The sequence below is a fragment of the Apium graveolens genome, chromosome 4, assembly GCF_009905375.1.
Source record: "Apium graveolens cultivar Ventura chromosome 4, ASM990537v1, whole genome shotgun sequence".
NCBI lineage: Eukaryota > Viridiplantae > Streptophyta > Magnoliopsida > Apiales > Apiaceae > Apium > Apium graveolens.
Window position 1 is genome coordinate 2,997,796 of NC_133650.1, and position 27,740 is coordinate 3,025,535.

General features: G+C 34.0%; 2 protein-coding genes and 2 long non-coding RNA genes across 6 annotated transcripts; 1 reads left to right on the top strand and 3 right to left on the bottom strand.

Annotated features, from left to right (window-relative positions):
• Positions 1-399: 399 nt before the first annotated feature.
• On the bottom strand, positions 400-3,000 carry LOC141716597 (uncharacterized). Of its 3 annotated transcripts, XR_012573265.1 has the most exons (5): positions 2,873-3,000; positions 2,602-2,771; positions 1,942-2,068; positions 1,683-1,847; positions 400-771 (listed from the first exon to the last, which is right to left on the bottom strand). It is a non-coding gene; the product is annotated as an uncharacterized LOC141716597 (long non-coding RNA). The 3 variants fall into 3 exon arrangements; XR_012573263.1 differs by having other exon boundaries at positions 1,942-2,771; XR_012573264.1 differs by having other exon boundaries at positions 1,676-1,847; positions 1,942-2,771.
• LOC141716598 (uncharacterized) lies at positions 3,000-4,069 on the bottom strand. The gene is made up of 3 exons (XR_012573266.1): positions 3,911-4,069; positions 3,159-3,299; positions 3,000-3,054 (listed from the first exon to the last, which is right to left on the bottom strand). It is a non-coding gene; the product is annotated as an uncharacterized LOC141716598 (long non-coding RNA).
• A 6,747-nt stretch (positions 4,070-10,816) lies between these two features.
• LOC141718164 (uncharacterized) lies at positions 10,817-12,957 on the top strand. Its single transcript, XM_074520543.1, has 2 exons — positions 10,817-11,712; positions 11,910-12,957. The coding sequence occupies exons 1-2, from the start codon at positions 10,817-10,819 to the stop codon at positions 12,955-12,957; spliced, it is 1,944 nt and encodes a 647-aa protein (XP_074376644.1).
• A 4,892-nt stretch (positions 12,958-17,849) lies between these two features.
• LOC141716599 (sister chromatid cohesion protein PDS5 homolog C-like) lies at positions 17,850-21,090 on the bottom strand. Its single transcript, XM_074518786.1, has 6 exons — positions 20,912-21,090; positions 19,894-20,100; positions 19,613-19,794; positions 19,046-19,172; positions 18,784-18,955; positions 17,850-18,435 (listed from the first exon to the last, which is right to left on the bottom strand). Exons 1-6 carry the CDS (start codon positions 21,029-21,031, stop codon positions 18,428-18,430), a joined length of 816 nt encoding a protein of 271 aa, XP_074374887.1. The 5' UTR covers positions 21,032-21,090; the 3' UTR covers positions 17,850-18,427.
• Positions 21,091-27,740: the final 6,650 nt, after the last annotated feature.

Genomic DNA, 27,740 nt, shown 5'->3' on the forward strand with positions numbered 1-27,740 from the left:
GCAAATTTAATAGTTTCCACATTCCACTAACCTCAGAAGATAGAACAGATGTTCTTCTTTTGTAACCATTACCAAAATATGGTCATAATGATATACTACACACAGAAGAAATCAGATAGTACCAAGATCACACATAGGTACGTAAATTGTTACATTCATAATACTTAAACAACATAGCACTAGTACAGAACCAAAGACGCTATATAAGTTCCAAATGAAATTCATGATCACATAGGAACCTTTTAAGATAAGAAAACTTGCCATTTTTAGAAAGAATAAATAGGCTAAAGGTTCCGTTTCGATTGTGGGATTTCAACCCGGTTAACGGATATGAGAATCTAATTCATTTTCGTATTAAATTTCATTCACATTCTCTTTAACCAGGTTGAAACCCCATGATCCAAAAGGTCCCTAAAATGCACAGAATCAATAGTCCATGCCCCTATTGATCTATCATATTTCACACATGTAAATGCATATAAAACATTTACAATCTCATTCCATATCAAGTACAATAGATAGAGTATCATCTTGGTTACAGGTCACTATCCCTAAGAGCCTCTTACAACATTTATGCTCTTAGTGATTCGAAGATCCCCTAAGAGCCTCTTACAACATTTTTGTGCACCCTCTGATTTCGAAATAAGAGCAAAGATAGGATCTCTTGGACATGATCTAACCAACATAACATCAAGTAAAATGTAAATCACTTCACTCAGCCTTCAGTTCATAACAAACAACATCAGGGCCTTCACTTTCCCCTTCACGATTCTGCACATCATTGATAATCGAAGTTACATTAATGCAAAAGACGAACTAGAAAACCAAGAAGATATTTGATTCTACCAATGCATTTACACCAATGCAGCCTCGGTGTGGGTAAAAGAGAGTGAAATTATTTGGAATATAAAGATAATTGAATTTATAATGTTAGATAAACCAGGTTCTTCAGTAGAACATAGAGTAGATTTTATAATGTTCATAATCGCTTTTCCAATACCTGCTCCAAGCATTCAAGTTCTAACTCCGAGAATTTCTCAACCGCGGTATGGGAGAAGAGAAAATAGTATCAACTAACAAAAGTGATAAATTACAGCATCTGTCATTCAAATTTATATTACATATTGTTAATCATGCGGATAACTATACTTATAAGAAAAATATAACTTGACCTAGTTTGCGAATCACGCCAACTAAATATCGCCTAGACCTAAAATTTTCCTATAATTTCAAATTTATCAAAAGGTTATTGATCGTTATTTGGCTTCCTAAATTCCATCAGTTTTTCTTTTGTTGCCACAAGTAAAATCTTCTTCTACTTCATAACAAATACAATAAAGTACTTTATAATTTAATTAAACTGTCTTTCTTGATTTTTGCTTGCCTTCCTGGGCAATAACTTAATCTACCGATTCAGACCGCCCATGTTGAGAGCTATGGGAGGATACACAATTAAATTTCACCATCTGGCAGTTAATTTGCAAAAGGAAACACAATTACGCAGTAGTACTTGAAAAGGTCATAACTTGCATCGCTTTATAGAAATAAAAGGAACAAGAACAAAAAACCGAAGACCACGATAATTTAATATCTACATTACATACTAATTGCTCCAAGTAGAGAAACACAGTTTAATCTTGTATAGAAATGTGAAGGTAGAAGGATAGATACAAACCACACACATGTTTGTTTTCAGGGGCGCACTGGCATATGTGAGCTACTATTGAGGAATAATCGTCAACATTCAGGTTCCCGGATCTAACAAATTTTGGGAGATAGTGGCGGAGTTTGACACTGCAGTTTATGAGAACAAACTCCCCCAATAACCTCTGACTGCATGAAACATGCTAAACAAAATGTGTATAACACAAACTGATTCAGTATATGAAATTAATAAGCTACAAACAACTGCAAATACAAGAAGTACATAAAACCAGATACCTCAATTTTTCCGTTAACGCTGGTAAGGAGGATGCTGAGAAGCTCATTTGAAATCTCTTCACTTTATTCTAAAGCACGGGTCATGATAGACTCCATTTGTCTAAACACAACAACGGAGTGGGGGTACCTTGTGATTAAGCAAAACAAAGCTAAATTCTTAATTTCTGATGAAAAGTTATTTTGCATATAGTATCAAACACCCTTTAGCATATTCAAGCAATAGTACAGTGGAAAATATTCTCAAATTAGTGCTAGCATGAGATAAAGAGATCCTAGAGATACATGGGAACAAAACATAAACTGATTATGGACATACTGCTGCTACTATGGCAACTAATCACCCAAACATAATTACCAAAATCTAAACTGGGTCTCCTTTTTCTCTATATTAACAACATAAAAATTAATATATATAAGAAAAAGTTAAAACATGTCATAAAAATAATTCAGATGTTACGCGTCTCCTCTAAGGGAATTTCACTATATATATTTACAAATATATGCAAAACAGCAAAAGTTCATTTGCAATAAGTTTATGCTAACTGATAGTCAGCTTAAACTTCTACAATTACTGAAGCTTGATCATCAGCAAACTTCAAAGCTTTAAATTCTTAACTTAATATTGTACGAATACTTGCTTATAGCACTAGTTGTGATTACCTAATGGAATTCAGGAACACCCTGAACATCTTGGAAATCAAATTGTCCACCATCAGCACTGCTGCTCTCACATTTATCATATTGCTAAGAATACGAAGGCCTTTGTCATACCTGCGGGCATCTTCGCTAGACAACAGGCCAAGTACCAATACTATCAGATTGAAAACGTCCTGCACATCATTCAGATGGAAAAGCAAACAATCGTATAAGATTTGTTAAGGCGTCAACTTTTTATCTGAATTGCGAAGCTAATTCTTTACATTTAGGCAACCTTCATTTGAAGGTATCGTTATAAGGTGTGTCAGGGGCAGTAATTCTTATAAGCTCACTCATACAAGATGCAACTGCCACTCTCACATAAAAATCAGAATGCTTTAACAACTTATCAGAAACTAATGCTTTCATCCACCTGGAAGGTACCTGCCCAACCTCAGATAAAAGTCCTTCTACTCGCTGGAAGACATGAATAAATAGAACTGAATTATAAAAGTGAAACATAGAGATCATAAATTAAAAAATGATAAAGAGAGAGAACTGATAATTAATAGAAGGATTACTTGTTAAGAGCGAAAATGTATATGCAGGTCACAATCGAGTAAAAAAGGATAACAAGTTTTCTTCAGTCGACAAAGAGCATCCACCAAGCATAACCAAATGGCTCCAACAAGACTACGTCAAGTGAACCACCTTGCGACTAACTAGTGATTCCAAATAGCACTTAGAAACAGTAACTACGTCTACCATAAGTTATGCATGTGATGCATCAACTTAATGGAATAAATGACATCACTGATTAATACCATAAACTTTAACCAATGAAAAATCGAAACACAAGTAACTCACAATTTCTGTAAATCAAAATCATTCAAGAATTATAGAGATAAAAAGTAATGACCACATCCATATAATATTTAAAACTCTATCAACAAAGTATAAACGAGAAACAAGACCAAAAAACCCCAAATTCAATATTGATTGAAAAGAATAAAAAGCACATACCAAATCAGTCCTTGATCACTGTGTCCGTGTGTGACAAAAATAAAATACAAATTGGAACGACTAGCTAGTTCACACATAAAATAACAAAATTAATTCACAATTCATGTCACCTAAATCCTTAAACATTTACAGAGATTAATTGGCAATGACCAAATCTATAATGCATACTCAGATTTTTATGAACAAAGCACAATCCAATATATTAAAAAAAAATCAAATTCAACAGTTTAATTCATCAGAAACACATACAAAATCATTTTATAACCAATTTAATAACTTTGTGTTTTGCGGGAAAAGTGTATAATCATACATCTAAAAACCTGAGGAGCTCTCTAGGTGTAGTACTAGCAACTGACGAGAAGCCTAACAGGTTTTTTCCGGCAGCTTCGAGCTGGATTTGAAGATTTACCTCCTTCAAAGTTGTTGCCATTTTTTTCTCATAAATTGAAGCTTCTTGTTTCTAGTGAAATTCAATAATTCAAAACCCTAAATGAGAAACGAGAGAAATGTGAATATATGTACAAAGTAGTGAATTGGGATTCTTTATTTTGTTTTTATTCTTTATTTTTCTTTTTTCGATTTCGGGCAAAACAGACGTTACACTACAAGGAAAACTGGCTCAGACAAGTGTTTTAACCCGTTATCTGATTCCCTGAAAACCCGTTGTCTATTGAGCCGCCGTCTCTTACATGGATCAGACAACGATTAGAAACAGTTGTGTGAGTCATCGAAGACAACGACCAACTATGAGTCCCCGTTGTATTACAACCAGAACAAACAACGTCTTTCCATAAATTCTGTTGTAAGAAGATTTATTAGACAAGTAATGTTAAAAAGGTTGTGTATGTGGTCACTAAGAGTTTTAGAATAGAACATAACACACAACCCTTATTCAGATATATATATTGTCCTCTACCTTAACACACAATTCAAACGATAACCACCGTTGTATTACAACCATAACAAACAAGTATTTTCTATATATTCTGTTGTAACAAGTATACTTAGACAAGTTCCCTTGAAAACGTTGTGTATGTTCTTACTAAAAATTTAGGAGTAGAACATAACACACAACCCTTATTATTTATTGTCCTCCACCTTAACACACAATTTTCAAAAGATAAAATTTTGTTGTCTTACAACCATACAGACAACCCCTTTATTTTAAATTTGTATTGTTGGAATTGCTTTATACAACATTTTTTTATCACTTGGTATTGTATGATTATGTTTTGCACTTATATTTTAATGTAGAAAGTGTTGTGTGGTCTTCAAGGCATAATTCTTTTTATTCTTAATAGCATTGTTGGACAATGGATAATAGTTAGTTTTGTTCAGACAATGGTTTTTTATTGTGTGAATCTTCTTTTAACAATGTTTAGTTTTAAATAGCATTGTTATATGTTATAAAACATGATGAGCTTGGTCTTTATAAGTGTTGTATGAGACACAATATAATATGGTTATTGTATAACTTTATTGGCTAAAAGCTCCTCAAACAATGGTTTTTCAAATTAAAATTAAACACAACAACATTATAAAATGAACATGCCATAAAAATTAAAACCCAAACTATCATTCAGATTACAAGCAAATTGTCACCATTACACCAACAATCAACCATCAATCCTTCTATTACACCAACAATCAACCAACCTTCCATTACATGAATCCACTAAACCAATATTTAACCATTGCAACCAAGAACTAACTTATAACCAAGTTTTATCTTAAACAAAACAAGACCATTCAAGTAGAAAGCAAAATATTTTCAGGTGAACATATCCACAAAAACGCCAGTAATTAGAAACAACGTTTAAATAGAGTTAACTACCATGACTAGAACTCCCAAATTTCAACACAAAATATGTTCACAACTCAAAATACCCAGCAGCACTGTATGCAAGTTCAAGTGGCATGCTTCTTCATGAAGTACTTTGCCCATTCAGTCTTTATCTCGTTCAGTTCTTTCATGCCATAACTTAGGTTGCTTCTGCGTAACCACTGAAACATGGATGTAAAAATCACATTTATTTACCACAATACACTTGGATATAGAAAAAAGAAAGATAACTATAACATTACCTTCTCATGAAATTTTAATTCCATATCGGCACAAATCTCTTTCATGTAACCCATTATAAACAAACCACAATCTTTGCTCCCAGTTTGGACAGGTACCCCCTGGAGAACATTAAAAACTTTATATATGTCTAGCTACACTATTCTTGTAGAATAGAGAAATTGATAAAATATACTATATTTACCCCCAGATTCTCCCAAGATATTTTCTTCTTTAAGAACTTCTTTGCTTTTTCCTGGTAGAGTTTGATGGCACTACGAAAATATAATATAGATCAATTGTAAGTCATATTTGTATTTAATTATTAAAGTGATTGTAGTTGAAATAAAATTTTAATATTGTACTCACTTGTCAATCACTTCTGTCCATTCTTCAGTTGCAATCATGCGCTTCAATGGGTCCATGTGGTAAACAGTTTGTGAATCTGGATTTACAGCAGTGAGCGTCCAATGATTCCTGATAATTTATGAACAACAAAATTTACAATGATATACAAAAAACAATCTTTAAGTAAGGAATATATTATTTATTATAACAGGTACTAACACAGCATTATATGGTAGCAGGAAAATTTGTCCTGGTTTAGCGTTCCTGAATCTGATAGATAAGGATTTTGACCTCTCTCCTGGACTACCACAACCAAGTGCGCCTATCATCCCAGGATCAACAAACGTTATCATGTCAACCATCTTGCGCTTTTTCAAATTCTCTTGCAATAAACTGTTAAAAATTGGAGATACAGATTATGAAAAATTCAAAAAAAAACTCAATAAGTATTCATAAAGGCAACAAAACTTTAGAAAAATGCTTACTTGATAAAAATGCAAATGGTGGACCCTGATATCTCACCCCCAGAGCACAAAGTGTGCACATCCGATAAAAACAGCGCCTTCTTAGCGGTTACTCCAAAAGCTTCTTGGCATAGATAAAAAGAGTTTACTTGTCCATCAGCTAGGGCATTTTTTGCCCAAAGCCACAGACGTTTCAAAACAGGGGGATAATTCGCACCCATGTCCAATACATACTCTGGTTCCGGGACACAATCTTTTACCTTCTTCCATTTTTTCCCAGTAGTTTTCTTGCCTCCCTGAATTGAAAATATAAAAAGAAAATAGAGAATGCAAAGTTAAAGAAAGTTGACATGTTAAGTAATTGAAAATCTAAATTATGTTTTTATTCTTTACTTTTAAAAAACAACATAAGTTTCAAAAGAATTATAATATAAACAGATTTAATTCATTAATACGTAACAAATTAAAAATTGCATCATTATTAATTTAATTATCAAACCTATTTCCAACATTTTAACAAAAATAAATACGTGACAACCACCACAAAATCAACACTGAAATAAGGGGAAAAAATTATTATATATAAAACTGAACCAAACAATTATTCAACCTAAACATGAGAAACAATATCGCAAAAACTTACCTATATATAGACCCGATATTGTAAAAATTAGATTACTAAGTTTAAAAATATACTTGCATATATATATAGAGAAAATTTAACCTTTGGACTTCCTTTCACTGCAGCGGCGCTTGTCTTCACTTCCATTATGAGGTTTCTCGGCCATGCAATATATGTTCCCACAGCTTGTTCCACCGTCACGATCTCATCTTGGATTGGTAAGGGAATCTTTTCAGATCCTTGGAGTACACGAGTGATTGAGACCCGTACATTTTCTTTTTTCAGTTGTTTCCCATGAAGAACCTGACACTTAGTATCAACTGTTGCATAAGCAACGATATTTGTCGGGGAGCCAATTGCTAATTCCCACTCTGTGCATCCTTTAACCTCCAACACCTCCTCATTATTAGGTTCCAGACACACATCCTCAACCAACATTTGATTATCCTCAACATCAACAACCTTGAGAGCCTCGCCATGTTCCTGAATATGTTCTTCGCCATCCACCAAAGGTTTCTCCTGAATATGTTCTTCAATATGTGTTTCCTTACCGATACCCACATTTTGAATGAGATCCAGTTTTTTCTTTACACCTTGCAAATCAAAGTCCTTCAGAATGTCATGTGCTCCCTTGGAACAACTTCCTTGTTGAGATCCAATATTTGGACTTAACCCAGTTTCAATAAGCTTCCCTCATATACCAGCTTTCAGCTTTTGAAACTCTGCAGCCCAAAAGGCATCTCGCTTTTCAATTATCCTTTCTGTCTCTTCTTTCATAAATTTCTGAATACCCTCTTGAATCCTCTCCTCTATTGTCCTACATGTCTTCTTCTGCCTTGGAAGATGAAAGTATGTAGACTGCTTCACAAAGTGCCCTTGTCCACGCACCCGTCCTCTGTGTTCAGGGCTACCAAGCACCTTGGTCAAGATATCATCACTGCCTTCCACAGTCACCTCCCCTTCACTAACTCTTTGTTTCATTTTCCCCTAAAAATTTGATAAATAATAGAAGTAATTAACCAACAAAACAGATATTTGGTGATAAAAGAATATATTAACAACAGAAATAAAAACTTACAATCGCCTGAGCAATTTCTTTAACTGCTTCTGACTTGAAGTTTCCATCTTTATCTTTCCTTGCACGAATCCAGCTATCTGATCTATCTATCTCCATTTCAGGGTCAGCTTGAGTCTCCATCTGTATGAACATGTTTAAAATATTATACAATAAAATCGAAACAAAAGAATTGAAAAAAATTAGATGATGTACGCGTGAAAGAAATATGTTTCATGATAACTAACCATTTCATGCTCTAGGTTAGAATAGCCCTTTCGAGAAATACAATGTGAATATAAATTAAGACTCCTCCTTAGTTTCTATTTTTCGTGGATGTCCTTGGAGAAAAAAACACATAAATGTTAGCAGCATAGTTTCTTTCGCTATTTACTTATGCTACGTGGGAATTTTATAAAATAAAAAAGATTAAAGAAAAAACTCACTAAAAATTCATCAGTTAGACGGCCTGAAAGAAAAATATCCCAGTGTGCCTTCTCAATAAAGGAGTAGTCAGCCGGAGGAAACTTTAACAACTCAGGTTGATCTTTATTAGGAATGATATATTCAGTTGTTAAACGGCTTTTAAACTCCCTCCATTTCTGGCATGCCGATTGCAGAACAAGCTTTCGTGCTGATGGTGGTACAATGTATGCCATCTACGTACATAAATAAACAATTTTATTATCACATGTGTGTTAACTACAATTGGTAGTCATAATTTAACACAAGTAAAATTCTTAGTTGGTTTTGTAGATGCAACTTCTTTTACCTGCACACAATCCCAAATCTTGTTTTTTCTTTCTACCGGAACACGTAACCAACTGTCATACCATATCGGGGCTTTTGTTCTGGCAAGAACCCCAATATAAGACTGCATTTCTTTAGCAGCATCCCCATATGGCTCACCCTTTTTATTAAATAGTACCTCAAGCTTAATTCCCAGCATCTTACGCCTAACAATCCTATGCATCGTACGGATGTTAAGAACTATATGTTTTAGTGATATGAGAAAATTTTGAAAAAAAAATAAATGTGTTTGTTTTGTTATTTTAAAAGTTAACCGGTGTTTTGACCGGTACTTGTAACTTGTGTTTAGTCTCGTACTAAAGTTTCTATTTTTTAAAAAAGTTTATGAATGATCCAACCGTACGGATGTTAAGAACTATATGTTTTAGTGATATGAGAAAAATTTGATAAAAAAATAAATGTGTTTGGTTTGTTATTTTAAAAGTCAACCGGTGTTTTGACCGGTACTTGTAACTTGTGTTTAGTCTCGTACTAAAGTTTCTATTTTTTTAAAAAAGTTTATGAATGATCCAACCGTACGGATGTTAAGAACTATATGTTTTAGTGATATGAGAAAATTTTGAAAAAAAAAATAAATGTGTTTGTTTTGTTATTTTAAAAGTTAACCGGTGTTTTGACCGGTACTTGTAACTTGTGTTTAGTCTCGTACTAAAGTTTCTATTTTTTAAAAAAGTTTATGAATGATCCAACCGTACGGATGTTAAGAACTATATGTTTTAGTGATATGAGAAAAATTTGATAAAAAAATAAATGTGTTTGGTTTGTTATTTTAAAAGTCAACCGGTGTTTTGACCGGTACTTGTAACTTGTGTTTAGTCTCGTACTAAAGTTTCTATTTTTTTAAAAAAGTTTATGAATGATCCAACCGTACGGATGTTAAGACCTATATGTTTTAGTGATATGAGAAAATTTTAAAAAAAAAATAAATGTGTTTGTTTTGTTATTTTAAAAGTTAACCGGTGTTTTGACCGGTACTTGTAACTTGTGTTTAGTCTCGTACTAAAGTTTCTATTTTTTTTAAAAAGTTTATGAATGATCCAACCGTACGGATGTTAAGAACTATATGTTTTAGTGATATGAGAAAATTTTGAAAAAAAATAAATGTGTTTGGTTTGTTATTTAAACAGTTAACCGGTGTTTTGACCGGTACTTGTAACTTGTGTTTAGTCTCGTACTAAAGTTTCTATTTTAATTATAATAGACCTTACAACGGTTTGTTTTAAAAAATCGTTATATAACTTGTTTTCAGACGATTGAACAGTGTATCTGTTATACAATGGTTTTTTAAATATTTGTATTGTCGTTATTACTGTGATACAAGGGGTTTGGCTGCTTTACCGTTGTCGGATTTATTTGTTAAAAAAAGCACAAAATGTGTGGTACTCATTAATAGCCCCAGATCTTTGTCTTAAGCCATTCAAACCTCTCAGATCTTTGTCCTAAGCCATTAATTTTCTAGCCTTTGACTCGATTTCTTCATCTTCTTCACTCGATTTCTTGAATCGATTTCTTCATCTTCTTCACTCGATTTCTTGACTCGATTTCTTCATCTTCTTCACACAATTTCTTCACTCAAGCTCTTCATCCTCTTCATCAAAATAACTTCAAAAAAACTCGATTGAAACCATAACTTCATCTTTTTGATTGGGTCAGTGTTAAGGTAATTACTTCATCTCCATTATGTTTAATTTCATTAAATTTTTAGGGTTCTTAATTATATTTGGGCAATGTTTTAGTGTTAATTTTTATTTAATTTGTATTTGCAGTTAGTAATTAGTAGTAATTAGTAGTACAATTATGTGTTAAGCTCATTAGTTGTAACTTCTAATTATGTGTCATATTTTGAATTAAAACAGATGGACAGGTCTTGGTTAAAGGCAGATAGAAGAACAAAACAATTCAAAAAAGGAGTCGAGGATTTGTTGTTGTGTGCATTTGAGAACGGATTTAGTGAAAATAAAATTTGTTGTCCATGTATAAAATGCGCACATAGTAAACATTGGCATGCTCGAAAAGTAAGGGACCATCTTTTTCTCAATGGTATCGATCAAACGTACAAGTGTTGGATTTGGCACGGAGAGTGCAATACAGAAGGAGGTGAGCCTACCACTAAAGGGACGGGCAGTTCAGAATCGGTAGATCAAATCCCAGTCGGTAGAAATGATGATGTATCCCTGGACTCCTCGGAAATGTTTAACCATATTCAATCTGAATATGAACCTCTTTATCCAGGATGTGAAGGATACACTAAGATGAAGGCTTTGGTAAAGTTTTATAACTTGAAAGCAAAATATGAAATATCTGATACTTGCTTCTCTGAAATGCTACTTTTGGTCGGGTCTATGCTTCCACAAGGCAACACATTTCCTTCTTCATTCAGTGAAGCTAAAAAAAGCTTGTGTGCCTTGGGAATGCAGTATGAAAAAATACACGTATGTCTGAATGATTGTTTACTATACCGTGGAGAGAGAGATGAAGATGAGACGAAGTGCCGCATTTGTCAGGCCTCTCGATGGAAGTTAAACAAAAACGGAGATGAATTGGAAGGGATTCCTGCCAAGGTTTTATGGTATTTTCCATTAATACCACGTCTGAGGAATTTGTTCAACTCACCTCAAACATCTAAGGACTTGACTTGGCATGACAGGGAAAGGTTAAAGGATGGTAAATTGAGACACCCTGCTGATGCACAAACATGGAAGGAAGTCGATGCAAGGTGGCCAGACTTTTCTTCAGATCCTAGAAACTTACGGTTAGCTCTATCTTCTGATGGATTCAATCCTTTTCGTAGTTGTAATCTTGATTACTCATGTTGGCCTGTTTTGATGTCAATTTATAATCTTCCACCATGGCTTTGTATGAAACGGAAGTATATAATGCTATGCTTGTTGATATCTGGACCAACTCAACCCGGAAATGATATTGATGTGTTTCTTCAACAACTTATAGATATTTAAAAAAGTTGTGGCATGGGAAACAAGTGTACGATGCTTACAAGAATGAGCATTTTTTGTTAAGAGGCATCTTGTTATGGACTATTAGTGATTATCCAGCCTATGGTAACTTGTCGGGAAATATAATCAAAGGGTATAATGGTTGTCCTATCTGTGTTGATCAAACAAAAGCTACAAGGCTTGTCAATTATCGTAAGTGCGTGGTCATGAGGCATCGAAGGTGTTTGCCCCCTCATCATCCTTATCGTCGGAAGAAACAAGATTTTGATAACACCGTAGAAAAAGAAATAGCTCCAGTTCCATTAACCGGAGAGGAGGTACTTGAAATAGTGCAACATTTAAAGGGACATGTCTATGGTAAAATACAACGCCAACCACGATTGAAGAAAGGTGATGCTCGACCTGTATGGAAGAAGGTTTCTATATTTTTTGAACTTGAGTATTGGAAATTTTTGCCGGTTCGACATGTTCTCGATGTGATGCACATCGAGAAAAATATTTGTGAATCTTTACTCGGTACGATGCTTAATATACCAAAAAAGACGAAAGACAAGGAATCTGTGCGCATTGACATGGCTGAAATGGGGATTAGAACAGAACTAAGGCCAAAAACTCCGGGGATAAAGGAGAAGTTACCATTGGCATCCTGGAATCTAACCCATTCTGAAAAAAAGGTTGTTTGCTCATCCTTCCTTGGCATGAAGTTGCCTGATGGTTTTTGTTCTAATATTCAGAACCTGGTTTCAATGGAAAATCTTCGTCTTACCGGAATGAAATCTCACGACTGCCATACGATTTTACATCACTTGCTCCCAATTGCGATTCGCTCGTCACTACAAAAACAGGTCAGGAAAACTATTATCAAGTTTTGTCTATTTTTCAAAGCGATCTGTAGTAAAATTATTGAGGTTGATAAGCTGGAGAAAATGCAATCGCAACTGGTAGAAACTCTTTGTCAGCTTGAAAAATACTTTCCTCCCTCGTTGTTTGATTTAATGTTTCATATCTCGGTTCATCTTGTAAGAGAAGTCGAGCTTTGTTGACCAATTTTCCTTAGGTGGATGTATCCTTTTGAGAGATACATGAAGACATTCAAGGGATATATAAGGAATCGAGCTCGTGCAGAAGGTTGCATCGCTGAGACCTATATTGCAGAAGAGGCGGTTGAATGTTTGGTGGATAATGAAGAAGTGACAATTGGGGTACCAAAAAAAGGTAGGCATACCAAGGATTCTATTTGCAAGCCATTATCCGGTGCAACAATTATAACCCCGAGCTGTACTGATTTGCACGTAGCACATTTATGTGTTCTACAAAATACCACTGCTGTTAGGCCATATATTGAGTAACTTCTTACACTTTCTCTCTCTTTACTTGAAAAATTACATATATATTTTCTGTTATTAGTTCAACCAACTTATATTGGCTTATCTTTAAATGCAGTGAACACATGGCCTTTTTAATGACAAAATATCCGGAATATGAAAATGATGAAATGTGGCTTAAAAACAAGCAAAATGAGACATTCCCAAAATGGTTTAAGGAAAAGGTATTACGTGCGTCGTTTGATGTATTTTTTTCCTACTGTTTTATAACTTACTACCTCACCTGAATTATTTTACATGTTTGAATTCCTTTTTTTCAGATTGCTTCAAATTTGGCCGATGAAAAAGAGATATCGGCCGAGATAAGGTGGATTGCAGATGAGCCCAACAAGGATGTTCCTACATTCAGTGGCTACAGAATGGATGGTGTTACCTTTAGTACCAAGGATCGTGATGATATGCGTCAAGTTCAATGCAGTGGTGTGTGTGTAGAAGCAGACACAATGGTTGTGCAGGGTAAGGATCAAAATATTGCGCACATATCACATATATTACGGAGTTATAAAAAGTATATGGGAGTTGGACTATAATCACTTTAGGGTCCCTGTTTTTCTTTGCAATTGGGTAGATATAAACAAAGGGATTAAGGTCGATGACTTGGGATATACATCGGTTAATTTGAATAGGTTGGGTTTTTTGAATGATCCGTTTGTTTTAGCAAAACATGTTAAACAAGTTTGTTATATCGACGATCCCTCTGAAAAATTATGGTCGGTGGTGTTGAAATTGCCCGAGAAAAAGTACCATGAAGATAATGATGATGCAGATGAGGAATCCGTCGAAGTGGAACTCGAGAATGACTGTTTCATGCCCAATTTTCCCGAGATAGATGATAGTGGTGATGACATGGATAGTTACATGCGGGATGTTGATGAACTAATTCAACTTTCTTGAAGTATTTTTATTTGTACTTTCAATTACTATACTTTGTATGAACATGCATAATAACTTTGGCTTGGTTCTGTTATTTATTTTCAGTTCTTGATTGTTGGTTGATTTGCTTGTTGCATCTGGTTTGGGTGGTTTTCCTTGTTGCCTTTGGTTTGGCACGTTTGCTTTGTTTCTGGTAATGTTTTTAAAAAAATCACCAGAGTAAGACAACGGTTTTATTGATTAGCCCATTGTCTGAAAGTATAATCTACAACATAGAAAAACACTTGTATGTCGTTTTTAATTCATACAACACTTATACTTGTACGTTGTTTGACACCATCTTAAAATACCAACAGAAAAAATACTTGTTTCATTTTTACAACTGTTAATTGAGACGTTGTCTCAATATCTTTCAGACATATCATTTAAAAACCGTTGTGCAAACTTACTCACTTGCACAACATGATGTTAGAAAGTGTTGTCTGCCTCTAAGAACTAGACAATGGATTTTATAGCGTTGTGGTAATGCTATAAGTTTGTCATTCACACAACATGAGGTTTATGAAAAGATTTGTCTGACTTGTTTTACTAGACAACAGTTTTGTTTTGCTTGTAGTAATATATATCAGCCAACACCTGTTTTTTGGTTTTTGAAAAACTGTTGTATAAAAATTCTGGGCAACACTTTTTCGGCCAAGCGTTGTGTGATGGGTGTTGTATGATCGCGTTTTTTTTGTAGTGTTAGCTTCATGTATACGTGGATGTATATGGGGAAAGGGAATTTGGATTATCGGTAAGCACACAAACATGTTTTGTGTCATATGTGTGCATGTTGTGTGCTGTGTTTGTGTTGTTCTTAATCTGTTTGTTATGGTTTCCTGTGTTCTTATGTTCCCGCTTTGAACATTACTAGATAGATTGAGACTCCAGAATAAATCTTTCTAAAATATAGTGTAAATAGTTTTCTAATATAAATTATCTATGAGAATCTATAATCAGAGTACAAAATTTTTCTGACATTAATGTGACAAAATTTTGCAACACCAAAAATCCTATAAAAATATTACGAATTTTGGTAGAGTATTTTTGTGCTAAACTCGTGAAAAACACGAACTTCACATGACCGCAATTCTCACAAAGTCTCTTGATTGCTGCTGGGAAGCTTAAGCTTTAAAAGCAAGACCAAATTTCGCATAAAGCAATTGGAAATTTTGGTTGATTCTCTTAATTACTGGCAGCGGCATTAAAAGATTCTAATTTTACCATAAATCCAGGATTGCAATTAAATCTTGAATTATAAAATGCATAAAAAATTGGCCTCCAGCTCCCTCATGTGATATTAGGAACACTCAATCTTAAAGGGAATGCTAACTTATTGAAAGATTACGCTATAGATCCGTAAAGGTTATTGCTCAATAAATCCAAAGCTTCCAATTTTCCTCGTCAGAAATGGATGTTGGAATTGTACTAGTTATGTTACCATGCTCATTTACATGACATGAAGGCAGTTTCCCAATATCGGACAATATGTGTTAGGAAGAAACACACACATTCGAGATTCAATTTTACCAATACAGAGTACCCACACAAACACACAACAATATATATGACGTGGAAAACCCACATCCCAACTTGTATTATTAATCAAAACAATTATCAATAATACATCAATACATAACACCGCAATGGTGTCCCAAACTGATACTTGAGCCAACAATATGGACCCGTTTCTTATTTATCATGTTATTGGATAATATTTTGGATGGATGGAAACTTGAAGCCTGCTTGTACTGCAACAATGTGCACTCTAATTTCTCTTAACATACCGAGGGATGCAAATTAATTGATCACATAATATGCTGTTTGTAGAAATGAGGCCCTTCAGCTCTGCCAAACTCTCTTGATTTTCTCGGTGAGAGTACCGTTCAGAAAGTCCAAACAAGGCTATCCGTATGACCAATCCAATGGTAGATACTTCCAAGATTAAATTAAGGATTTGTAATTTGTTGCAATTGAGTAACCAAGCTAGTACTTACCATGTAAGAGCATAATTTCCGGAGCAAAAAACTCCAAGTTTTTAAAACCACTAGTATTACTTGGCTATGTTACTTGGATTCGGCTAGAAGTGTCAGAGATGGACACGTGTTCAAGTATCAGACTTGCAACATTTTAAAAAATGTACATGTTTTGGACCAAAATAAGTGTCCAAGTCCGAGTGTACGATACGGTTACTCGAAGAAAAAATGAATAGTCCGAGTAACATAGTTATTTGGTAGTTCTTCTTCACCACCAAAGTTTTTTGCCATTGAAGGAATAGATGGAAATGAAAGGTTCACATAATTCTGAGGGATCTAGCTACTGAATTCATTATTTACAATATTTAGAAATATGAGTTTTTGGCAACTAAATAGCAAGTTAGGTAGTGCATCCTCGAAATGCTTAGTGCAAAAAGACTACTACAAAATTGAAAAAAGTCAAAACGACATTGCTCTAATCAAGAAACTCTAGTTAGTTCAACTTGGAAAAGGCAGCAGGCAACTCGCCTTTGCCAGATACATTTAACAAAATTACTAGTAGACCATGTTTCGATAATGGAGCCATTTGTGCAGTTTCCTGCAAATTTCCTAAGTTCCAGAAGATCGACCACAATGACAGGTTGACTTGGGGATCCAAGACAAATGAGCAAACTATATTCTCAAAATGACTTGAGAATATAATACTTAAGTATGGTATGGAAAAGCTTTCGCCAGGAAATATGTAAGCTAAAGAGCTGAGGCACGACCGCAGTTACATAGGCTAGCAAAGAATGCTATCCAAACCACACTCCATCAGTTCCACTTTCAGTTGGCTAAAAAGAAAGTTGACGTAGTTTCTGCTAGATGGAGAAAATTTCAACATTACTTCCTGCCTTAAATTTCAATGTGACCAAGTTCAATAGAGGAAAACAATTCATATCTAGTTTATTCCATTAATAGTTTAGTATTTTACTACCTTTACCATAACCCTAGATAATCTTCCCGAAGGGGCAATTAATTTTTTTAAAAACCCTGTTAGTCTTTGATGCACACAAAAAGGCACCAACACAGAACCAAGCCACTGCAGTCATCAAATTGCAATCGATATTCAAAGATATCCAAAACAAAGATATCTGCTCTGTTCGTTGAGCTCAACAGCATAAATCTGCTCTGTTCGTTGAGCTCAACAGCATAAATCCTCAAAAGATATCCAAAACAAAGAAGCACAAATAAACTCCATCTCCAGGTTCCAAATAAACAAGAAATCAAGAAAATGAAACTTTGGTCCCCTTAAAAGCTGAAAATTACTTATAAGTATTGTTTGATTGTCTATAAAATTTATGTTACCTAATCCAAATTGATAGTAACTATAAGTGAAAAATTGCATTTTTTATAGAGTACTTTCAAAGTAAGAAAAGAAACCTTTTTTTAGACAAGACAAACTTACCATTTTTATAAAGAATGAATAGGCTAATGGTGCCGTTTTGATCGTGGTATTTCAACCCGCTAACGACAATGAGAATCTGATTCATCTTCGTATTCACATTCCCTTTAATCAGGTTGAAATCCCATGATCCAGAGGGTCCCTAATATCCACACGATCAAACATCCATGCTACTATCGATCTATCATATTTCACAGATGCAAACGCAAATAAAACGTTTTAAGTTGAACATGATATTTCCAGGATTTCAAGTCTCATTCCAAATCAAGTTCAATATATAGATTATCATCTTGGTTACACGTCACTGTCCCTAAGAGTCTTTTACAACATTTAGGCTCTTAGTAATTTAAAGATCCCATAAGAGCCTCTTACAACATATTTGTTCACCCTCAAATTCTGACATAAGAGCCAAGATAGGATCTCTTGAAGATGATCTAATCAACATAATCTATACATCATGTAAATGTAAATTACTTTAATAATCAATCTCAAAACGTCTTTCCTGTTATGAAGCTTTTGGCCCTTTAACAACCAAAATATCTTCATTCAGCCTAGCCGTGAAGGGGAAGTGAAAGCTGTGAAGTTGTTTGTTATGGAGTGAAGGGGAAGTGAAAGCCGTGAAGTTGTTTGATCTGGAGCAAAGCTTTAATGCAGAGCTAACATCTTCATTCAGCCTTCACTCCAGATCAAACAACTTCACGGCTTTCACTTCCCCTTCACTCCAGAACAAACAACTTCGCGGCTTTCATTTTCCCTTCATGGCTTTCAGTTCCCCTTCAAGGCTTTCACTTCCCCTTCACGATCCTGCACATCATTGAAAATCAAAGTGACGTTAATGCAGAAGCCAAACTAGAAGACCAAGAAGAGATTTGATTCTACAAATGCATTTACATCAATGCACCCTCCATTTAGGCAAAAGAAAGTGAATTTATTTGGAATATAATGATAATGAAACTAAGAGCATCCCAGCATAATTTAATATCTATATTATATTGCTAGTACTTGAAAAGGTGCCATAACTTGCATTGTTTTATAGAAATAGAAGGAACTAAAATAAAAAATATGATAATTTAATATCTATATTATATTGCTAGTAGAGAAACACAATTTAGTTTTGTATAGAAATGTGAAGGTAGAAGGAGAGACACAAACCACATGCATGTTTGTCTTCAGGGGCGCACAGGCAAATGTGAGCTACTACTGAGGAATAATCATCAACATTCAGGTTCCCGGATCTAACAAATTTTGGGAGAAAGTGGCGGAGTTTGATATTGCAGTTTGTGAGAACTGTCTCCCCCAGTATCCTCGAATCGGATGATACATGCTGAACAAAATATGCATAACAGAAATTTAATATATGAAATTAATATACTACAAACAACTGCAAACACAAGAAGTGAATAAAACCATATACCTCATCTTTTCTGTTGACGCTGGTAAGGATGATGCTCAGAACCTCATCTGAAATTTCTTCACTTTCTTCTAAAGTGTGGGTCATGATAGACTCCATTTGTCTAAACACAACTACGGAGTGGGGGTACCTTGTGATTAAGCAAGACAAAGCTAAATTTTTAATTTCTGATGGAAAGTAATTTTGCATACATCATCAAACAAACTTTAACATATTCAAGCTACAGTACAGTGGCAAATCTTCTCAAATTAGTGCTAGCATACGATAAACAGATCCAAGAGATACATTGGAACAAAAAAATAAACCGTCTATGGACATATTGTTGCTAGTATGGCAACTAATCACCAAAATATTTATTAAAATCTAAATTCCGTCTCATTCTTCCCTCTGTTAACAACAAAAAAATTTCTTATTTAAAAAAAGTTAAAATGTCATAAAAAAATAATTTAAATATAACGTGTCTCATCTAAGGTGTTTCATTAGACATTTTTATTAAGATATGCACAACAGCCAAGTTCAATTGCAAATATAATACTATACGAATGCTTTCTTGTAGCACTAGTTGTTTACCTAACAGAATCCAGGAACAGCTTGAACATCTTGGGAATCAAATTGCCACACTCAAGGTCCACCATTAGCACTCCTGCTCTCACATTTGTCATATTACGAAGAATACGGAGGCCCTTCTCATACCTGCCGGTATCTTCGCTGGACAACATGCCAAGTCCCATTACTATCAGATTAAAGATGTCCTGCACATCATTCAGTTGAAAAAACAAACAATCATTTAAGATTTGTTAAGGTGGTAACTTTATTTGAAATGCAAAGCTAATTCTTTATACGTAGGCAACCTTCATTTGAACATTATCATTGTAAGGTGTGTCTGGGGCAGTAATTCTTATAAGCTCACTCATACAAGATGCAACTGACACTCTCACATTGAAATTAGAATGCTTTAACAACCGATCAGAAACTAATGCCTTCATTGCGGGGTCAAGTGCGCCTTTCATAAACCTGGAAGGTGTTTGCCCAACCTCGGATAAAAGCCCTTCTACTCGCTGGAGGACATGAACAACACAGAAAATTACATTAAACATAAAGAGAGAACTGATTATAGAAAGTGGATAACTTGTCAAGAGTAAAAAAGTATGTGCAGGTTAAAATTGAATAAAAAAAAGGTTTCTTTAATCGGCAAAATATATCCACCAAACTTAACATCGTGGCAATTTCATGATTCTGTAAGGTTCCAACTCTACTAATTATAACCAACTCGCTCCAACAAGAGTGCGACGAAGTAAACCAACTTGCGACAAGCTAGTGATTCTAAATAGAGCTCAACATAAGTCGGGCATCTGAACATGCACTGATGCATCGATGTAGTGGTCTAAATGACACCGTTAATTAATACCTGAAACTTTAACTGATGAAGAAATTGGGAACAAAAAGAACTTTCAATTTTTGTTGCTTAAAATGATTAATAATAAAAATAAAAGAGTAATGACCACATCCATATAACATATAAAACTCTTTATTAACACAGCATAATCAAACCCAAAAAAAACCGAAAACCCCAAATTAAACACATACAAAATCAGCCATTGATGAATATCCAAATTACATATGAAAAACAAAATTAATTCACAATTCTTGTCACCTACATCGTTAAACAATTACAGAAATTAAAGGGCAATGACCACATCTATATAAACATACTCAGATCTTTATCAACAAAGCACAAGCCAATAATAATAGTATAAAATTAATCAAATTCAACACTTGTAATTCATCAGAAACACATACAAAATCATTTCATAAGCAAATCTAATAAACTTGTGAGTGTGTGTTTGCGAGAAAAGGTTACAATCTTACATCTAAAAACCCGAGGAGCTCTATAGGTGTAGTACTAGCAACTGACGAGAAGCCTAGCAGGTTCTTTCCAGCAGCTTCAAGCTGGATTTGAAGCTTTACCTCCTTCAAAGTTGTTGCCATTCTTTCCTCGAGAAATTCTATGATTCAAAACCCTGAATAAGATGAATGTGAAATGTGCATTATATATACACAAACGAGGGAATTGGGGATTCTTAATTCTTATTTTTTTTTCTTTTTTTGACGTCGAACAAAACAGACGTTAGCTTCATGTATACGTGGCGGTATGATCTGGGGAAAAGGGATTTGGATTATGTGTAAGCACACAAACATGCTTGTGTCATGCGTTTGCATGTTGTGAGCTGTGTTTGCATTGTTATGAATTCTTCTGTTGTTATGTGTTCAAGTATTTTATGTTCCTGCTAACAACATTGGAGATTTGGTGTCCAACCAAAATGGATTTTATCACCCATGCCCATCATCAGCCCATGGTTAAAATTAAAAAAACAAAGATAAAAAATTTGAAGCTCATATCTATATATCTTCCTTAAAATGGATTTTTTGACTTGTAATTTTGCAAAATTTTATTGTACTTTTTATTTTAAAACATTTCTAATTCATTACGAAAACAAATCATCTGGCTTAAATTAGAAAATTATTTAAATCCAACATTTAAGTTAAGAAAAACAGTTTATAGTATATTGTATTCGTTCTAGATTTTATAAGATTTTATTTGATTTTCCATATTTGGGGTATTTAATCTTATTCTAAATTTTTTGTTAAAATTTGGGTATATTTGATATTGTATTTAAACAATTCTTTAAAATCTCACAGTATTCAATTTAGATTTTAAAATATTTGGATTCGGACAATCTTTTAAAATCCGGAGATATTCAGTCTGTAATCTATTAAAATTTGGTGGTACTCGAAATAGAGATAAAATAGAGATGCACAAAAAAATCATCGGTACGCTTTTTTTTAAACAGATTGGGCATGTTTTATAAGAAATCGGGCCGGAAAGAGGTTCCACTAAAATATGAGGTCTATTTTATACCCGCGAACGGTGTCATATCGTGTTTTGGGTTTTTTCAAGATATATTAAAGACTAGCAAGTAATTTTTGCCTCAATCTAGCTATGAGTAGTTTAGATATTTAACGAAATATTTCAAACTATGGGAGAGATGAGTTTAGACATGAAAACACAAAAAAAATCTTTCAAATTATATTCAAATGTTCTCAATTATTAATCTTAAACTCTGGTGATTGTTATTTACAATATCAAATCGACAAACCAAACAAATATACCATATATTTTTTTTATCATAGTTAACCCGCAGCCGCTACCCTTCGGGTGCGCACTGGGTAAACGCTACGGGTTCACGCAATAGCCTGCAAACCACGTGAACCAAGGTAAACCGCATTTAAGCGACAGGATCTGACTCAGGAGGTATAATCATATTACATCCAATTGTACAAATACAGTTGATAAGAATTTATTAAAAATATTATATATATTTATGTTTTATAAAAAAATCAAATTTTATCCAGGTTTATTAAAAAGTCGGGCTTTTATCTGAGTTTTTTTAGAACCGAACTTTTCAAAATGCGGGTTTTATTCGAATTTTCATGTCGGACTGGATTTTCACTAAAAAAGAAGGCTCGTTTAAGGCCCGCGTGTCATGCCTAAGCCGCATTTTTTTCCGATAGAGCTTTTCAAGCTTTTTTCCTGATCGTATTTTGAGTTTCATAATTTTTGAACATAATTTTAAATGTTAGTGGATTGTCAAGTAAGCAATGTCTTTGTGACCAAATTTTAGTACCCAATTTGGTACCTCTATCACTATTTATTATATACTTCTTGAAATATCACTTTAATACTGTTGTATATTCGATCTAAATTTTAAATATTTTCTAAAATTTAAAAATATTTTATTTTATTTTTGAAAAAAACATTATGATATTCAAGAAGGTTTATAAAAAGTGTTTTAAAATCTGATTTTATTCAATTAAGATTTCAATAACTACGACAAAATATGGTGGTATTTAGTTTAAATTTTAACAAATCCATCAAAATTTATTTTTCTGACAAATTTAAAGATAATTTTATTAATTTAGAAGAACTCACCTAGAGATATTCAAAAAATCTGAAACCGAAAGTCGATCCGGAAAAAAGCCTCAAAATATTGCTGGCCAAAAATGGGCCTTCATTTTCTTGACAATTCGACCTAGGCTGGAACCCGAAAAATCCGGATAAAAGTTCAGTTCGTCCAGTTAAAAGCACGGACTTTTCATAAAAACCAGGATAAAAATTCAATTTTTTTATTAAAATAAATATATATATGTGATATTTTTAATAAATTTTTATAAATTATATTATACTAATGGATGTAAAACAATGTATATTTGGTTGATTTGTTGATTTTATACCGTAAATAACAATCAATAGAGCTTAGGTTAATAAATGAGAGCAATTGGATGAAATATAAAAAAAAGAACTTTTATTTTGATATCTAAACTACCCTCTCTCATAATTAAAAATATAATTTCATTAGGTGCTAAACTAATCATAGACCGAGACACAAAAAATTGAATAATGGTTACCATATAAATAAATAAAACCTAAATAAAGTCCAGTTCGGACCTGCACGCGGGCCTAAAATGGACCTCATATTTAATTGGAAGTCCAGCCCGACCCGAATTTTAGAAACGCCTGACTCGGTCCTTTTTCCCAGAAAATTGAGTTTTTTAAGGCCTAGATAAAACTCGACCTTATGAGATTTTTGTGCATTTTTTAACGCATGGACGAAAACAAATCTCTGAACGAATTGCAATAAGGTTTAAAACTGATAAATAAGCTAAACAATTAGTCGTCTTGTTTTCGAATAGCTTAACATATTTAATACAAATATTCTTGAAAATAGAAATAAACTCAATTGTCTTCCAAGCAACTCACCTACACCAACTTTCGATGTATTTCTGAAAAGAGTAGCATCACAATTGACCTTAATATAATTAAATCTTCATTTAGTCTGGTGTTCATATATTACAGTTGTACAAAATGCAATTAGAGATATAGATGCCGTCATAGTATGAACGAACTTCTATTGTAAAATGTGAGCTCTTACGATTTCCACATTATTATTGTGCAAGACATATCTTAATATAACAAGACTAGGTCATATTGACAGAAAAATTCTCAATAATGACTACAATAATCAACAAGCTGAACTCATATGTAAAGTCTCTGTGGAAACTCTGGGAGAGGTGAGAATCTATTTCAAGAATGGCTTAGTCAACATACACTACTAGAAAATCAGCATTAGACATCGCACATTAGACATCAGTCAGAAAAGTCACTGATGTTAAAAGCATTTTTTACATCACATAAAAAAAAGTGATATCTTTTTGGTATGTTTACATCAGCTTTTGAGTAAAGTGATGTCTAAGTTGTTCTTTTAAAAACTACGTCATATCAGTTAACATATAAACCGATGTCCAATTTCTTTTTAACATCGGTCGACATAATAACCGATGTCTAAGCTCAATTTTAAAAAATTAGAGCCCGCTGCTTCTCCCTTTTGCTCCCCGCCCTTAGCCAAATTTTTCCCCCCTTAGTATATTTCCCCATCCCGCCTATTCACTCATTCACTTTAATAACATTATAACATAAATTAAAAATAAATCAAAATCAAAATAAAAACAAAAAATTACAATCTCCACAAAAACAAAAACAAAAACTCATTCACTCATTCCCCCTTTCTCTCTCGACTGCTAAACCTAGAACTCTCAAATGTATGCTTATTGAATCTCCAATTAAACCTCTCAATTTCTTCAACTCATCTCTTAATTTCTTACTGTCTTTCTTTCAAATGTTTTTTTCCTCATTTATTTCAATTTTTGTGACAGATTCGAAGATTAAGGAGTTAAGTGTGTTCATTGAAGTTTAAGGTGAGGAGTAGAGTTTCTTGGAGCTAAATCTTGTAGCTAAGGGTTTATTAAAGCTTAAATCTCGGAGCTAATTAAGTTGGATTTTGGTCTTGGAGTTTGTTGCTGTGTTTTTTGGGATTTTGGAGCTTGCTTTGTTAGGTATATTCTTCTTTACATATCTATTTATATATGTTTGGGCTGCATGTATATATTTGTGTAGTTGTATGTATGCATGTGAAATTGAAATGTGTAGTTATTGCATGTGTAGTTGTATGTGTAGTTAAAATACGGATTTACATGTAATAACAAGTGCTTGTATATATTTGTGTTTGTGTTGTTTGTAAATATATTTATGTTTAGTCTGTTTACTAATTCATATTATAATCTTAAAATCATGTATTTATATATTCTTAGTTTTCCTAGACAGAATAATTCAATTTGTGTCAGTGTCGAAAAGATGCTACATGGCCATTAAGAGTTCAAATGTAGTATATTGCATTTTGGGCAGTAGGTTTCTTTTGGTTACAAATTTGCTTAGAGTAATCTCCAGTTTCTGGTTGTGATATATCATATATGAAATTATATTTAAATATGCAGCATTGTCTTTGATTTTTAACATAACTCTGATTACAACTTTGCAGATTACAGATGTTGAAAATTTGATAGTAGCACAAATATCAAAAGCATCAGCTAGGCAAAGAGATGGAAGGGCAGGAAGAGTACGTCCTGGAAAATGTTATAGGTGCTGAAATGAGAATTTCTCATTTTATTGACAACAGTTTCTTTTTAGAAGTTGTGCCTATTATTATTATCTATTCTAATTATCAAGAAGATTTTAATGGTTTAGGTGTGCACAGTTTGAAGTGAATTAGATCTTGAAAAACAGGGCGTGATATGAGTTGATAATTTTCATAGATTGATGGGTGAATATCTTCCATAGCATCTCTCCTGGTTTGAATTAGGGGTTACCTGTGTAGGCCGAGTCTTGAATAATTTCTCCCTTTATATCATCCAACTAGACTTAATGAATAAAATACTAGTCGGTAGGTGTTTATTATATGTAATTTCAGCTTTGATTGATCATTCTAGGTTTTAACAGCTCGATAACTCATGATTTTGATATTACGCTTTCATATGTATATGCATATTTCCCCTGCCAAGTGACTCTCTTGTCATTAAAAAAATGTCATATTTATAGAGTTAAAATCCCATAATATCGGACCTAAAGTGCTAAGCCATTTTACATCAAGAACGATATCAAATCTGTCCAAATTCAAAATAAATAAATCAGCAGTAAATGATTCAAAATCAACCTGTATTTGAACATCCTTACATATCCCTGGACAATGTACCTTTTCACCATTTGCAACGGCTAGTTGTAACCTCAGCTTAATTTACACTTATAAATTCAGTTGGAGGGCAGCCTTTTCATTTATAAAATTATGCGTACTTCCCGAATTAACAAGGATCAATATCGGTTTATCATCTATCTTCGCTTGCAATTGCATAGTCTGGAAATTCTTTATACCAGTGATTGCATTAAGTGAAATCTCTGGTTCGATCAAATGAGATTCTTCTTCATAATCCTCGTTTTCATCCACCACTAGAAGGCAAAAAAGTCTCTTGCATTTATGCCCCGCTGAATAGAGTTCATCACAGTTAAAACACTGCCCTTTTGCCCTTCGTTCGGACATCTCAGCCTTGGACAAGCCCATAATAGGGGGTGCGATAACACTGCTGCCCACACTAGATACTGATTTCGAATTGTTGCTCGTTTGTGATTTCAAGTTAATACTTGTTGATGATCTGTGCTTACGACTATTTGCAGATGGTAAAGATGTTTCAAATGCCCTAGGGGCTGCCCATGTAGTTTGGGGTCTCCAGGTATTGGTACTTCCACGATTAAGTTGCATTTTTCTTTCAAATGCTCGAGCCAGATTCATGGCTGTTACCAGATTGGGAGGATTCTGCATCTCTACATCCACTCTAAGACTTTCCACTAATCCTGCAGTGAACATGTCAATTGCTGGTCTGATCATACGGTAGTTGCTTTGAAAAGAAGGGTTTAAAATTGGCATTGATACTCTTCTATAGTGTCGGTCTGTTTCAGGTTGATTAATTCACCTAATGGGTTGTTTGTTAATGGAGGACCAAACCTGAGAAGGAAATATGATTTAAATTGCATCCAATCAATCCCTGGTTCTTCCTGTTCCAGCCTATAATACCATAGTTGTGCCTCTTCGGTCATGTGAAATGCGGCTAATCCCACCTTGACACGTTCTTCGGTTCATTGGTTGGAGAAAAATTGCTCACATCTGTATAACCATCCCAAGGGATCTCCACTTCCATTATAAGATCAGAATTCCAGCCTACTATATTTGGGTACGAAAGCAACTCCTTCTGCAGTTTTTAAATTAGATGATATATCTGGACCCGATTGGCCGTCTGTGGAGCTTGAAGACCTGTCTGACCCCTTTTCCTTGTTACAATACTGTAACTCCATTAAATGTCTCAATTCATGCACACCGTCTTTGATTTCCCGCATCTCCTTGTTATTTTCCGTAAGTTTACGCTCCAAGTCATTAACCCTAGTCGTCAATTGCTCAAAGTCACCCATGACGGTAGGCTCTGATACCAAGTTGTTATGAGTCCACGAGTAGGATCTTGTCACAGGGTCTATGAGCAAGAAAACCCTCCTGATTTCCCTTGTCTTTTCGATGAACCTATTTTCGAACTTGCGATGGTGATTTATTAAGAGATCACCAACTCTCCTCTGACAATATTTCATTGAATTCTGAATAAAAATTTCTATTCCATCTGTTCCTTTCTTTAAATAAGGTTACAAAGGATTATAACTAACTTACTCCCCAAGAAATAAAGATATTATCAAATAAATAAATATACT

Excerpts from the sequence above, each read along its gene's own strand:
- LOC141718164 (XM_074520543.1), top strand. The coding sequence starts at position 10,817 with ATGGACAGGTCTTGGTTAAAGGCAGATAGAAGAACAAAACAATTCAAA. Across the intron at positions 11,713-11,909 it reads TCAGATCCTAGAAACTTACG|ATATTTAAAAAAGTTGTGGC; the intron begins GTTAGCTCTATC and ends AACAACTTATAG.
- LOC141716599 (XM_074518786.1), bottom strand. The coding sequence starts at position 21,031 with ATGGCAACAACTTTGAAGGAGGTAAAGCTTCAAATCCAGCTTGAAGCT. Across the intron at positions 20,101-20,911 it reads AGCTCCTCGGGTTTTTAGAT|CGAGTAGAAGGGCTTTTATC; the intron begins GTAAGATTGTAA and ends CATGTCCTCCAG. Across the intron at positions 19,173-19,612 it reads CTGTTCCTGGATTCTGTTAG|GTACCCCCACTCCGTAGTTG; the intron begins GTAAACAACTAG and ends CTTAATCACAAG.